The sequence below is a fragment of the Annulohypoxylon truncatum genome (genome assembly GCF_022578515.1).
Source record: "Annulohypoxylon truncatum strain CBS 140777 unplaced genomic scaffold F4807scaffold_47, whole genome shotgun sequence".
NCBI lineage: Eukaryota > Fungi > Ascomycota > Sordariomycetes > Xylariales > Hypoxylaceae > Annulohypoxylon > Annulohypoxylon truncatum.
In genome coordinates, this window is record NW_025953833.1 from 57,280 (window position 1) to 71,992 (window position 14,713).

Genomic DNA, 14,713 nt, shown 5'->3' on the forward strand with positions numbered 1-14,713 from the left:
GTTGTCACGTGCTGTAGCTTGCTCTTAAAAGTGGGCCTGAGCCACAGCGGTTGTTTACGGAATCTAATCTAAATTGGGGTTAGTATGATTCAGAAGCTTGTCCTTGCTAGCTCGTTCTGCCCGTTCAGCCGTTGTAAGTTGCAACAGTGTAAGGCTTATTTTTTTTTATTCCCATCTCCAATTTCAACTCGCCCGTTAATCAGATCGCATAGCATCTGATAATCTTATATGGCCCACTCCCACGAGTTCCACGCCCACACCACTGGAGATGAGACGGGGTGTGTTTCTGGGAGGGATGAGAACCTTAGTCCGCATATGCATGGCATACCCGTCCTCAGGCCTGTTATTCGCACCTCATGATTGGTATACGATGTCGGACACGTAATCCTCGTATGGTAGCCATTCTAGGTGTCACGAATCACAAACCGGGCTGTCACCTTGTTGAGGCTTGCTACTGTTTACACCACAACTTGATTGCTCCGAATTCTGGCCGCGATATCGGCACCTCCTGTTTGTGTGTTCAACGCCGTTGGCGTTTAGCTCTTACAGAACTAGTAACGGGCTGTCAGATCTGGCAGGACTGGGCGACCTGAGTATAACGTCGCACTACACTAATACACAACTACTACACAACCTTCGGACGTTTTGATAGACTCGAATAAATCGGATGATCTACTGCCAACTTCTTTCACAAGATCGTGAAAATAAGCTTGATCCAGATGCTAGATGCAGCTTAAGCAGGTTGTCGTCAGTCAGATGATCTATTAGATTTCTACAGCGAGTTTACGCCGTAGTTTACGACGCTAATGGATACTCTATACGTGTATGTATGTATCAGTGATCGGTGATCGCCAGGCAGCGTTGTCGTCGCCTTTATTCTAGAACACTATATCTGAACATCATGTGCAGATTCGCCTCCCGGCTAGTCTCGCGGTCTGACCAGTCGCATCTGTTTCACATACAGCTTATGGAGTATATTCAGTTCTCAGCCGTGCGAAAGTCGCGCAAAGATGGAAGGGATGAGCCTTCGCATTAAGCCCATCGTGGCCTCGACGTAATGCTGCCCGGACTATTGGGATACGCCAACGAGATCGAGAATGTGATCCCGTTATTAGCTTTGCTTAGTGTTGGCTCTGATCACGCAGGCCGCGCTGATGGGTACTGATTGATAAGATAAATTTTCGCAGGGATCCGATTTTTCGAGTATCTGATCGGCTAGTGTACCGGATCGGGCCTAGCGGGGCAAGGAATGGGGTGGTCGTTGAAGGTCGTTAAACGCAGCGGTCCACTAAAATGCCTGGATTGTCCGAACAACCTTCCCCGTTTGGTACTGATTCGATGTACCACTAGCCCATCTCTAGACCAACTCACGCAACCACACCTTGCTAAGGATTCCCTCATCTCAGCTCAGGTACAAAGCATGGGGCAACGAGAGGGATGGTTTTACGTAAATATCTCTATTCAAATAAGGGAAAAAGGGAGTGGAATGAGATGTGTTTTTTTTAGGCATGTCTTTTTGTTAGCTTAGAGGAACCACCGCGGGATAGTCAACCTTTTCAGGTATGGGTTATTGCTTGATCATGCCGAGACTTTTTTTCTAACTGCGAGCAAAGCTACGTATTGCTCGTACTACGCAGTATGTGAAATTTCTTGACCGTTGCCAAAGGAAGGAACCTCCACTTCGGTCACCAAACCCCCACTATTTTAGCTACGTGAACGGCCAGGCCCAGAGATCAAGGTTCGGATGCGCGCCATTCCCACCTGCGCTTTCCGCCAATGCTTCTTCGAATATAAGGGTAGAGATCTCTCTCTCCCGCTTCAGCGTTACTCTCGCTTCTTCTTTATTCCTCTCATCAGCCAACACCTCAACACTTCTCGGCCGAGAAGCTTTGCTTCGTTTATATATTCTTATATACATCTGTATAAGGGTATATAGACGTCTCGCGTACGCCGAAGTACAGTGGCTTGCAATTGTCCTCCAGTAGCAAGTCGTACTTCGCGCCACTGACCCAGCTGGTCGCTATATTAATTTCGATATCCGATCGATTTAGATTTGTTCAAATTCAGCTTCAGCTTCAGCTTCAAATTTAGCAAAATGATGAGAGGACCGCTCGCCCGGTTCGCCCGGCCCACAGAGGTGCCGGTCGAAGAAAAACCTACTCCGGATGGGAATGATAAGGAGATCGGGGTTGTCGACAATCAAAATCACCACAGCGATGCCGAGACCGATTCCGATGCTGTTGATAGCAACGCTCAGGCTGGTGTCCGGAAGATAGAGGCTACCACAAAGGTCTGGTCGAAATCTCACTTGATTCTGGCTTATGCACTGTAAGTATCTACTAGTATGCAACAATTATCACGAAATCGAATAGCCGACCTCTGTCTTCTTCTCTTATTCGCGAGCTAACAGAAGCGTAGCATCTGGGTTATCTACTTCGTCGACTCGATGCAATCGGGAATGAGTTCTCTTTTGACCCCATATGTCACTAGCGCGTTTGCGCTGCACTCTCTGACTGCCACCACGAGCGTTATGTCCGGTATTTTCGGAGGTGTGTCGAAGCTCACGCTAGCCAAGATTCTAGATATCTGGGGTCGTCCCCAGGGTTTCTTGATCGTCGTCCTCCTGATGACTCTGGGTCTTGTCATGATGGCGGCTTGCAACAACGTCGAGACTTATGCCGCTGCGCAGGTCTTCTACTGGGTCGGGTTAGTAATAACACCCTTTACGCTCGACTAGGATATCTAACAACCTGTAAACAGATACAATGGACTCAGCTACTCTTTATCCGTTTTCATTGCCGATACTTCTCACCTGAAGAACCGAGCCTTGATGTTGGCCTTCATCTCCTCTCCCTACATCATTACCGTCTGGATCACCAGTCCCGTTGCTCAGAGCGTCCTAGGTGGCATAGGTTGGAGATGGGGATTCGGTATTTTCTCCATCATCACCCCGATCATGTGCTTGCCTCTATTTTTCCTCTTCACCTGGAACTACTCCAAGGCCAAGAAAGCCGGGTTGATCGTCGACGTCCCTAGCAACCGGACGACCTGGGAGAGCATCAAGTACTACTTCTGGGAATTCGACGTCATCTGTCTTATCCTAGTTTCTGGTGGTTTCGCGCTCTTCTTACTCCCTTTCAACATCTATTCGTACCAGTACTACGGCTGGCGAGACCCGTTGACTATCTGCCTAATCATCTTCGGCGGTCTACTCTTGATTGGATCTGTCGTCTGGGAGAAATGGTTTGCCCCTGTTAAGTTCATGCCTTGGGAGCTTCTCATGGACCGAACCGTCCTCGGTGCCTGTATTCTCTCCGCTGTTCTCTTCGTCGAATATTACATCTGGACTGCCTACTTCACGTCTTTCCTCCAGGTTGTTCTTAACCTAAATGTTACCCAAACCGGTTACATCAGCAACATCTACAGCTTGGGATCGTGCTTCTTCTCGTTTATCGCAGGTTTTGCGATCCGTTGGACTGGTCGTTTCAAGTGGACCACACTCTACTTCGGTGTCCCGGTCACTATCTTGAGCATTGGTCTTCTCATCCACTTCCGACAGCCGGGTACCCACCTTGGCTGGATTATCATGTGTGAGATTCTGTACTCCTTCGCTGGCGGTGCCTCCGTTATCGGTGAGCAGATGGCTGTCATGGCCGCCGCTGCTCATCAACACGTCGCCGTCGTTCTTGCTATGGAAGGTATGTTCAGTAGTGTGGGTGGTGCTATCGGTAGTACCATCGCCGCCGCCATCTGGACAGGCTTGTTCCCCAAGGCGTTGGCTAAATACCTGCCTGCGGAATCACAAGGAGATCTCGCCACTATCTACAGCTCCCTCACAGCACAGCTCTCGTACCCTGTCGGCTCTGCGACTAGAGATGCTATTGTCGCCGCCTACGGTGATGCCCTCAAGTGGATGTTCGTCGCTGCTACAGCCATTACCGGTTTGGGTCTTGTAGCCACTGCTGTGTGGAGAGACATCAAGGTGAAGGATTTCAAGCAGGTTAAGGGAACTGTCATCTAAACCATCTAAACTCATATATGCGTCACTAATCTCCGCGAAACGGTTGGGTGCAGGTTTTGGATAATGAAAAGGGGTAATAGAAGATACCAGGTCGGGGGATGATGCATTGATGACGGGGATGGACGAGTCTAACGTGTCTGACACTGTAAGATGATACCGTGATAGAATTACGCTGCCGGTTGGTTCACTGAATCACGCTCATTAGAATCTAATAATGTCCAATTAAAAGTTTTATGTCTGTTATACTTCTATGGGATCTAGCATTAGCGTGGTTAATGCACCGGTGGGCAAGTGCTTTGGTAGAGTTAGTCTTGGTACTCTAGTTGGAATTGTATGTAGATGATGCCTACGTGCAGAATCAAGCTGAAACAATAGCTAGGTATCTCCCGCAAAACTTGGCTACGCCTGCTATTCAGCCGTAATGTTACAATATCCTCGCACTCTCCGGATTTCCTAAATTGAACGGTCGCGGACTGCCGGCCCGGCATATCAAGATCCACCACTACGCCTAAATGGGCGTAGGTGGGCGAAGGAATGCGATGGGATGGGAAGGTCAAAGAGGCAGCAATTGATTAAAAATAGGTCTCTCTCCCCACCATAGGCGCGTTGTTTTGGTTCTGATTACGGACTCGTAAGTCATCAAATCGCTCATCCAACATGTCTCCCAAACTCCTGTACGCCAGCCTGCTAGGCTCGCTGCTAACCAACGCAGCCGTAGTAGTCGCCCAGAGCTCGGAGGCGCACCCGCCCCTGACGACGTGGAAGTGCACGACCGCAGATGGCTGTGTCCAGCAGAACACGTCGGTGGTGCTGGACAAGGACTCCAAGTACGCGCAGGGCGCCGCGGGCTCGCGCACGGCGGACGACTACGCCGCGATGGGGGTCTCGACCGAGGACGACGCCGTGACCTTGTACCATTACGTCTCGTCGGGCAGTGGCGGCGCGCTGAACCCTGCTTCGCCGCGCATCTACCTGCTCGACGAGGGCGGCGAGTACGTCATGATGCAGCTGCTAGGCCAAGAGCTCTCCGTCGACGTGGACTACTCGCAGGTGCCGTGCGGCGAGAACGGCGCGTTCTACCTGTCGGAGATGGAAGCCGACGGGGGCGGCGCGTCGGGCGGCGCGGCGGCGGGCCAGGGGTACTGCGACGCGCAGTGCCAGGGCTATTGTTGTAATGAGATGGACATATTAGAGGCGAACGCGAAGGCGAACGCGATGACGCCGCACCCGTGCCAGGGCGACAACTGCGACAAGGCTGGCTGCGGGTACAACCCGTACGCGAGCGGGCAGCAGAACCTGTGGGCGACGGGCGGCACCGTCGACACGAGCAAGAAGTTCACCGTCGTGACGCAGTTTCAGGGCAGCGGCACCCTGACGTCGATTTCGCGTATCTATATCCAGGATGGCAAGCAGACGCCCGGCGGCACGATTTCCGCTTGCAATGATGGGCAGGGCGGTCTTGCTGGCATGGGCGCGGCGTTGGGGCGAGGGAGTAAGTTTGGCCTGCTGTTCTTAGAATCTCCTTCGGATTGATAGTGATATGTGCTGACTTGAATCAAACACTACAGTGGTACTGGCGATGAGTATCTGGAACGACCCTACGCAGCAGATGTCGTGGCTTGACGCCGGCGCCAACGGGCCCTGCAATATTGCGGAGAGCACCCCGGCCAATATCCAGGCACAGCATCCCGACACGCACGTCACCTTTTCCAACATTCGATGGGGCGATATCGGATCTACTACTACAGCTTAGAATTAGGAACCAATAGGCTATAGTATTCTCTTCAACATGGGTGGTATTGTGGTGATCATGGTCGTCCTTAGGTACTCAGGTGGTATGAAAGAAAAGGGGCTAAGGTGAACTAAGTAGTATGTATCTACTAAATCAAAACGTACCCTATTTTTTGCATTTGAGTTTCCAACGTCCCGTCTAATCTTTATTTTAACCTCATTCCGTGTCGCTCAGTCTCCTACCGGTTCATTGCGAAGGTTACAAAGCATAATGGACAGATAAGTTTTATGGTAACCTTGAACCATCCGACGCCTCTCGCTTGCACCACAGTACGGCGTGGGCCATTAGAAATGTAATTGCAAACCAACAACTACATGACAAATCAGATCTTTATGGCGGTGACAATCTAATGTTAGCTGTGACATTGGCGTAAGTCTTATTGAAGCTAAATGATTCCTCATCTGAGCAAGACTACTCCGTAGTTATTTGGATCTAGACCCTGGACCCTGAGGACCCTCAGCTGAGGCGCACACTAGTATAACGAATGACATGGACCCTTCGTCCTAGAAGAGCCAATCTTGAGTCCTCTGACTATCTAACTAGTGAATGTTGTTCTACAATAGGCTAACCACCAGGTTCATGTTATGCGTACTGCGCAGCAACATACTTCGGCTGCTGCATGAATCAGTCCATTGTTGCGAAGCATTCCCGAATACAGCCAGCCAGTTGGTTTCGTATGAGTGGCATCCAATGGTGGAATTAATGTTATGTCCGATCAAGAAGCTTACTAAGGAGGCAGGAGAGATAGGCACTCCAATATCTATACGGGGATATCTCTTGAGGGGTTGTGCCCGTTTCCTTCGAGGCATTGGTCACTTTCCAAAGTTTGGGTAGTATTATATATCATATTTTCACCACGGCGGAAAAGACGGGTGTAACCGAAGGTATATTAATCGGAAAGCACATATAGACACTTACCTGAGATGAGCGTAGAAAAGGCAATTGCTCAAATTTCCTAGATACAGAACATAACAAGATGACCACGACGTTTCTCATTACCGGTTGTAACGGTCTAGTCGGCTTCCCCATTCTCACTACGGCTCTTGAAGCAGGGCACAATGTACGGTACGCAGTACGGTCGGAAGACAAGGCTCGGGTGGTTTCTTCGAATCCTGCCGTCCAGAAACTAGCGCCCGGAGACCGGCTCTCCGCCGTCGTCATCCCGGACTTCACCGCCGAGGGAGCATTCGACGACGCTTTTAAAGGGGTCACGCACATCATACACACCGGCTCCCCGGTGCTTATGCCGTGGTATGAACCTATCAAGGACATCTTCGAGCCCACGCGCAAGATTAGCTCGAGCATACTCTCCTCCACGCTAAAGACGTCTAGCATCCAGAGCGTTGTCATCACCTCGTCCATTGTGGGAAACCTCGGCCTCGTGCCGCCAGCCCACGTCGTCTCCGCGGCGACCCGCGTACCGCTGCCCGACCCTTTCCCACAGGCCTTGGACACTGGGTACGAGGCATATGTACTAGGCAAGGTAGCGGAGCTACACGACACGGACAGGTTCATCCGTGAGAAAAACCCGCCGTTTAGGGTGGCGCATGTAAACCCCGGTTATGTGTATGGCCGTAACGAGCTCGCGCTTGACATCAAAGCTATGACCGAGCACAACAGTTCGAACAATGCATTGATCAAGGGCTTTGTCGGCGGCGAAGTGGGATGGCCAGTCCACAGGGGTTTCGTACATGTGGACGACCTGGCAGAGGTGCACTTAAGAGTCGCGCTCCTGGACCCAAAACTCCACCCGGAAGCACCGAGGGATTTCGGGGTGGCTATAAGAGTTGATCATGCTGACATATTCGGTTATGTCGAGAAAGCATTTCCAAAGGCTGTACGGGATGGGGTGTTCAAGAAAGGACATGTGCCGATGCTGGAATTTCAATGGGACTCAAGTGATGTAGAGAAGCTGATGGACGGAAAGTTGAAGAGTTTTGAGACTGCAGTTGTGGATGTGGCAGCACAGTATCTCGAGATATTGGGTAAGGAGAAGGCATAATTTGCTATCGTTCAACCTAGTATATGAAAATGATAGGAAACAGGTCGTAAGCACTAGCTCATCGAATACTCAATTTTGTCTAAACAGCGATGCGTGCGTGTAGGAGCGTCCACTGCAAACATTACAAGAGGTAGTTAAAGTCTTTTCTAAAAAGCTTACTCACGACTTCACGCCCTTATAAAGCCAGAGTCATAGTCGGGAAATGAGTGACTAGTGGGTATATATTCAGGAGCAAGGACGAATAATGAAGAAAGTAACTCTAGTATTCAGAGAAAAGAGAAGACAGATGTTGACATTGTTTTTCTGAAGTTTGCCGTTTAGTAGTGGGAGCTTGTTAAAGGTAGTGGATACCCCTCACAGTGTGTAACACCTTCCTTCCCGTCAGGTACCCGTTCGGTGCTGTACAACGCTAAAAATGTATCAATAGGGTACCCCAGGAATGCACCGTGGGGGTAGTTTTTCAGCCCTATTGCCCGCTACTTACTGAGCTAGCGAACATCAATTAAACATCTTCAACATTCAATATCGTCAATACCACCAACATCAATCCATCGACATTCTCCGACTTCAATTCATTCACGTATAGGCGCTTTCTTCTCTACATTCCAATCAATTCATGTGGAATATATATCTCGAAACAGAACTCTACTTTATTTTCTATTTAAATTCCTTCGGACATGCTGCGACGCTGAAGTCATACCACGTGGATACGCGCCATCTCGTCAACTCTCTACAGAAGACGTCGCGGTGATTACCAGCTCCCCCAATCAGGATGCGTGAGCTCTTCTTAACAGCATCTGTCAAGGATGCCGACTTCTCTATGACATGCGCAGTCCTGCAAGGCTTGACATGGATGACGGCGCGCCAGTCTGTCCACCGCATTCTGTTCTTTCATGGTCAGCCACAGCCGAAATCTCTCAAGAATACGCGCGCCTTCCAGCAGTCACGTTTCTTGCCCCTCTGGAAGGAGTTGAGCAACCAGCTAGCTCGATCATCATATGTTCTTCAAGTGGCATATGAGGTTTCCTTAGATAAGGACTTCGGAAAAGGATCAGCGATGGATTTCAATGCTTTGCCTGGTACCTTGAGATGGACAGACCTACCAGATCCTCTCAAAGATACCCCAGTAACATCAAGGAAGAAGATCGAGATCCCAGACCAACAAGCTCTCCCAGTAGCTATGAATGATAATGGTTTTCAGTAGGGTTACCCTTGTATAAGCCACGTTCAAACCAGATTTGATACTAACGAGCTTCGCTAGGTATAAAAACGAGATGATACAGGAGAGTTACTCCTTCGTCAGAGAGAACATCGAGTTTGTCTTCAGCAGATACTATCATCCGCCGGACTCGCCGGGGCGACCAGTGACTGCTCTCCCGGCATTTACAGATCTGCGGCCAGTTGACCCAGCGCAGAAGTGGGTGTTAAACGTGAAGCTGAACGTCCTTGACGATAACCAACCTGACAAGGTCAGGAAAGCGAGCGAAGAGCTTCTAGGTGTGAAATTAGAGCTCGACAGACTATTTGATTTCAAGATCCTCGACCGGCGGATCTTCGACACTAGGATTGCGCCTCCACCGGTTATACCTGGTCGTGGATAAGACCCTACCACGAGGAGATACGACAGTACATAGTATGTAATGTACTGAATCCAATATTATATTATATCAGTATAATGTCATTTTCCACTGTGAGAGAATAAGCCACTATCCATGGTTTGCTCCGATACCCATCCTATGGATTGGATAATAGATAATGGCGCTAATATATACTTGTTGTCCTGCTCGCGTGTATAGAAATTCAAGTATAATCTAGTATGATGCACGATCTATAGGGGCAGCTATAACATGATATCCTAATAAAATAGGACGCAACTTATTAACGGCAATCCATTATGGCAGCGATAAGTCACTGTCACTAAATTTCATGCATTTAAGGACAAGGACGCCTAAAAGCACAAAAGGACGACTACATGATCAGTATATCAGGACCTGGTCCCTGAATTAACATGAAGGTCATTTGGCGGTACATAAGTACACATCTCTGCGTATAAATTTATCAGGCAGGTACTTAAGGAAAGAACGCACGCTGAGGTTTGTTGATGCTTCCTTAACTAGGTCGTTCTTCCTTTGGTAAAATCGAACGCGTCTAGCTTAACGTTGAGTCACTCCATACCACCGCACTTTCGTATCTACTTATTCTTCCAACTCTCTTCCTTCCCGATCTGAGAACTCAACCTGACATCAAAGTTCAGACCTAAGGTTTCCATTATCGGTGGAAAAAAAATCCAAAATGCCTTCTCGAGACATTCACGGTAACCCAGCACTCACTCTACAAGAAATCCATCGCATTTTCAATCTTATACTGATTTGGGTTCATCACCATCTCTGCCGAAGCTGCCGCACCTGGTTTTTCCCCAATCACCGCAAACTCCCTCAATTGTAGCTGAAACCATCTACGATTGTATCACCGTCGGTTTCCCCTGTCCTTTTTTCGACGATTTGATACCATCAACGGTTGTGTCTCCAACCTTACCGCCGTTTACCCAACAACTTCCTCACATTTGACCTCATACTATACTTGCCCAAACATTACAACCATGGCTACTCTTTGCGATTACGATCTCCCGAAAGAGAAACGACCGGAGGGCTCTCGAAACTTCCCTCTCGTGTTTCCTTCTTATGTCGACGTGCGTTCTGATGTGAATTCTCTGGGAGGAAGCTCTGCCATTTGTACTTCGAATCATGGTCCTACAACGTCGGCTCACCCTGTGCCAGGTAAGTAACCCATTTCGATCTCATATATATGACTATCCGAATCCAATCCAAACTAAGACTGACTAATATAATAAATAGTTACGCGAGGATTTCCTGCTTATGGTAAAGCCATCCCGTGGTTAGACGCCGAGTATCCTTTTGAAAAGACCACGATCACCGCCCAGTGTCCCGAGCCAGAGTCCGATGGCCAGGAATCGACCACCTCGAACACTCCCAAGGTAGTACTACCGCCGAAAACCGAGGAGCAGCATGACTCTGGCATACGCACTCCCGATCGTGATCGTCGCCGACAGATGTTACATTACTCCCCGGAACCTGGAGATTCATTCTACTATCAACCTCAGGAGCGAGAAATTCTCCGCGCGCCCCCTGGACTCGCCCAACAGCCCCAAGGCCGAGGAATTCCTGGACCTCCCGGTCTTTACGATTTAGTCCGATCATCTGGCTATAATGGCCACCATGATGCCGACTTTAAGCCTAGTGGCCGACAGATTATCACCGATCCCCGACAGATTCTAGTCAACAGCCCCACGTTCAACGCCCAATACGCCCCGATGCAAACCCGCCGTGAGCAGAATCAGCATGACTTCTGGCTCGAGGAATCGCAGATGGCTAGAAGCCGCATGGGAACACCGATGGATCCTGACACACCGGTATCACAGCCCTCTCGCCGATCCCAACGCACAAGGAAGCTACAACGCAGACGTCAGAATCTCGCCGATCGGATGGCTCGAGAGGAGGCTGCTAGAGGCTTTGATTCGGAAGATGACAACGAGTTCTACCCCCACGGTGACAATTAGATGAACCGAAGCAAGAGAGATCTCGCCAATTGTCTAAAGAGTTGGGTCTGTTGCTTTGTTTTCCACGATTACGTTTGGCGGCTATCACGAATATGGAACGGGGATATATCTCTGAAGCTTGGCGTTCCTTCACCAACGGGTAAAGCTTGGACTGTACTCCTTCTACGATGGTAGTACACTGGCTTCGATCGCAAGTTCCATGCGTCATTGTAACAATGGAAGTCCCGGTCCTTAGTGGGGGAATTTTGTCACAGCTACGTGGATCGTACTCATATCCTCTTCGCATTTTGAGCTGGGCAATTCGACATTAAGGATGTCCTCAAGGTTGACTTGATGTAACGTACTACTCTGAGGTTGCTGTATTTACCTCCAGAATACGAATGGTTTTCTAACTTCCTTGCGCCTTTGAATTTCCTGATCGTAACATGACTATAAGCTACCCCTAAGATCACATTTTGCAGTTAATTATGATAATCAAACACGGGTAAGACCTGCTTTGTAATTTTGAATGTCAGGCAGGAGTCGTTTGGAGAGTAAATTTACTCAGAACATGATAGAAAGACACTTTCAAAGGTCTTGGATCTTCAAGGAATCCAGCAGTTTCTCTCATAGAGCCCCCTTTCAGGAGCTTCAGGATGCTCGTAATCCTCCATCTCCCCACCCCCTTTCACACAATAATCCCTTAACTGGTCATGCGATCGCACCAATTACTCGCTTTCTTCCTCAACATCATCCACATTCCCAAAGTACACCCGTAACAGGATAGTCGCACCTCCCAGGGGCCCAGACAAAATAGCGTACATAGTAGGTAACCAAATGAGGATCGCGAGTGAGCGGCGTAAAGGCGAGCGCCGGGTATGATCAGACGCCCGCCGTAGCGAGCCAGGCAGCCGGAACCAGGGCCTCCACGCGCTCGGGCGCGTTGCTGTACGCGTATTCAGTGCCCGCCGTCAGGTAGAAGACCTCCTCTATTGTGCCTCCTCCGAAGTAGATCAGAATCTAGAGGAGGGCTGAGGCCTGGTTCGATGCGGAACGGGTCGCACACAGCGGCGTAGGAGAGCGAGCAGGATGTTGCAGCAGGGGTTGCGGCAGCTCCGTACGTACCAAACCAAGCGTTCTGGAACGCCAGCGGCGCAGGTGATCCAGAGCCGGACGAGGATCGGGGACCCGATCGAACATGTGTGATAGATCGCGCACTTTCGTCCTCGGTACCGCCTTCGTCGCTGGTTGAGGCGTCTGAAAGGGGTTGGCCGCTCTCATACGTTTCGGCATGCTCCGGGGCTATGTAGGAATGAGTCACTTTGACGATCTCGAGAATGGGATTGTGAAAGATTGTAGATTATATTGCATTTCAATCTGCTTCTGTTAAGTCGATGACTGTGATATCGTCAAGAGAAGACATGTCGACTTTGTGTTTCTTATAAACCGCGGGGCCTTCGAAATCCCCAGGAGACTTGTTCTCACCACCTTGATCATTAAGTATGACAGGGGAGGCTTCCAAAAACCTCGTGTCGTGAGCATCATAATTAGAGAACTCGGCTTGCTTCGTTTGTCCTCCCAGTCCGTGAAATTTCTTCCGCGATGTATTGCTATGCTCTGGTGGATTGTTGCTGCTTCCGCCCTCGAAGGAGCTAGAATCCCTCTTCCTAGAGCGCCCACGCTTGTTCAAGACAACATCCAGTGATTGTAATTCGGTAAGGATTTCTCTTGCTCGAGACTCGTGAGATGGTGTAGTAGTTGTGCTCCCTCTAGGGGGAATCCTCTGTGGCCTTCCTCTTGGTTTCTTTTTAGTAGTCTTCTCGATGAGATCTGGTAGCGCCCGGCGAATCACGCAATCTAAGAGGGTGGCCTCAACCTTTCTGAACTCATATCCGGGGGGATAAACGTCGCGAAGTTCGGGTATCACGAGTAATGGGTCGACCACAATTGTAGATTCTTTCCTAGATCCGATTGCTGTATTTTCTGTGACACCATAGTTGAAATCATTGGCCTTTTCCCGGAGACGATGGTTAAGTTCGATCGGCACTAGGCACTCTACTGGCCAGTAGAGACTCTTCCGGGAGTGGAAATGATTCAGAAGAAATGTGCATCGTGCGAGTAAGTTTGGTCCAAACGGCCGGAACCAATTACGTACCAAGCCCTTAAGCTTGTAATCTGAAGAAACGTTCGGGCAAGAGCAGCTTCCCAGGACTTCCAGATTCGGAAAATTATTCGGGGGGAGGGTGAACTTCTTGGAAGGGAAAGTGTCTTTCATCATGCGAAAGAGCATTGCCCGCCATTTACTGAGCTCTCGATGATTATTTGAAGCGGACGTGGCCAGTATTTCTGCAGTTTCTTGGAACTTATGATGCTTCACGAGTTCCAGCAAAGTCCTCGGTCCAAATCGAGATAGACCGTCGGCATAATCACATCCAACAAGAATCGCATACATGATGATACCTTGTTGAGTAAGTTTGCTCTGACTCAGGAGACTGTCTGCAGTGTAGACAAGCACACTGTCTTCGCTATTAAATTCGGAACCTTCTAGCCGGCAAAATTGGACGACGGTTTCACACCCGAACATGAACGTATCAGTGTCATCAGTCCATACAGCATCTACAACGCCTAGCTTTTGAAGTCTAGCGCACTCGGCTTCGGCTTCACCAGGGGCTTCATGGCGTGGGACGCCTAACTGGTCCAGGAGTTCTTTCAGGAGTGCAAGATTATCTTCACTATAAGTCCGAGCCGTGGGGCGGCGCTTGTTTGGCTTATTTGGACCGTCGAACACGAAAATAAGCTGCACGTTCATCCGTAATAGGTAGCATACCCGTTCTAGAATTCGTTTCTCTCTTGGGTGGGATCCACGACATTCTAATTTGATAATTGTCTGATTAGCCTAACATCATATCTATGGATGCAGTCTCATTGTTGGCGCTAGCACCTACGTCTTTGGATCTCGATTTCTTTTTGTGGCGTCACGTTTCTGAACCACCAATTCGCTTGATCGACGGCAATTCGAAGAGGCCGATGATTGAGCTCAAAGTGATCAGAGGACCACTGAGCGATTGACCTAACCTCGCCAATCCCTGTCTTCTTCAACGAAAATCTAATATGTGCTGTTAGATCTTGACTATCATAGAATTCAAAAGAAAAACAGACCCTTGAAGACCCATCGCGTGTATTAGATATAAAAGTACAGATGTTTCTTTAGTTCTCAGTTACAGATAGCTCATCACGTACAGGGAAATCCTTGCCAACTAGAATAAACGCTGCAAATATTGAAAGAACTGAAGATGTGTGTTTCTCATACACCTTCACTCCTGTATGAATGCATTACAAACA

General features: G+C 49.2%; 6 protein-coding genes across 6 annotated transcripts; 5 read left to right on the forward strand and 1 right to left on the reverse strand.

Annotated features, from left to right (window-relative positions):
- Positions 1 to 1,388: 1,388 nt before the first annotated feature.
- On the forward strand, positions 1,389 to 4,395 carry F4807DRAFT_444372 (MFS general substrate transporter). Its single transcript, XM_047999652.1, has 4 exons — positions 1,389 to 1,560; positions 1,614 to 2,328; positions 2,419 to 2,706; positions 2,761 to 4,395. Exons 2-4 carry the CDS (start codon positions 2,096 to 2,098, stop codon positions 4,019 to 4,021), a joined length of 1,782 nt encoding a protein of 593 aa, XP_047849574.1. The 5' UTR covers positions 1,389 to 1,560; positions 1,614 to 2,095; the 3' UTR covers positions 4,022 to 4,395.
- F4807DRAFT_444373 (glycoside hydrolase family 7 protein) lies at positions 4,373 to 5,930 on the forward strand. Its single transcript, XM_047999653.1, has 2 exons — positions 4,373 to 5,513; positions 5,590 to 5,930. Exons 1-2 carry the CDS (start codon positions 4,679 to 4,681, stop codon positions 5,772 to 5,774), a joined length of 1,020 nt encoding a protein of 339 aa, XP_047849575.1. The 5' UTR covers positions 4,373 to 4,678; the 3' UTR covers positions 5,775 to 5,930.
- A 700-nt stretch (positions 5,931 to 6,630) lies between these two features.
- Positions 6,631 to 8,079, forward strand: F4807DRAFT_444375 (putative cinnamoyl-CoA reductase). Its single transcript, XM_047999654.1, has one exon. It carries the CDS (start codon positions 6,790 to 6,792, stop codon positions 7,813 to 7,815), a length of 1,026 nt encoding a protein of 341 aa, XP_047849576.1. The 5' UTR covers positions 6,631 to 6,789; the 3' UTR covers positions 7,816 to 8,079.
- Positions 8,080 to 8,327: 248 nt separating this feature from the next.
- Positions 8,328 to 9,602, forward strand: F4807DRAFT_444376 (mediator complex, subunit Med18). Its single transcript, XM_047999655.1, has 2 exons — positions 8,328 to 9,015; positions 9,077 to 9,602. Exons 1-2 carry the CDS (start codon positions 8,588 to 8,590, stop codon positions 9,414 to 9,416), a joined length of 768 nt encoding a protein of 255 aa, XP_047849577.1. The 5' UTR covers positions 8,328 to 8,587; the 3' UTR covers positions 9,417 to 9,602.
- Positions 9,603 to 10,414: 812 nt separating this feature from the next.
- F4807DRAFT_471303 (uncharacterized protein) lies at positions 10,415 to 11,789 on the forward strand (the record flags this gene model as incomplete). The annotated part of the gene is made up of 2 exons (XM_048002913.1): positions 10,415 to 10,592; positions 10,671 to 11,789. 2 exons carry the CDS (start codon positions 10,415 to 10,417, stop codon positions 11,390 to 11,392), a joined length of 900 nt encoding a protein of 299 aa, XP_047849578.1. The 3' UTR covers positions 11,393 to 11,789.
- A 661-nt stretch (positions 11,790 to 12,450) lies between these two features.
- F4807DRAFT_294242 (PIN domain-like protein) lies at positions 12,451 to 14,660 on the reverse strand. The gene is made up of 3 exons (XM_047994858.1): positions 14,531 to 14,660; positions 14,317 to 14,477; positions 12,451 to 14,242 (listed from the first exon to the last, which is right to left on the reverse strand). The coding sequence occupies exons 1-3, from the start codon at positions 14,542 to 14,544 to the stop codon at positions 12,744 to 12,746; spliced, it is 1,674 nt and encodes a 557-aa protein (XP_047849579.1). The 5' UTR covers positions 14,545 to 14,660; the 3' UTR covers positions 12,451 to 12,743.
- Positions 14,661 to 14,713: the final 53 nt, after the last annotated feature.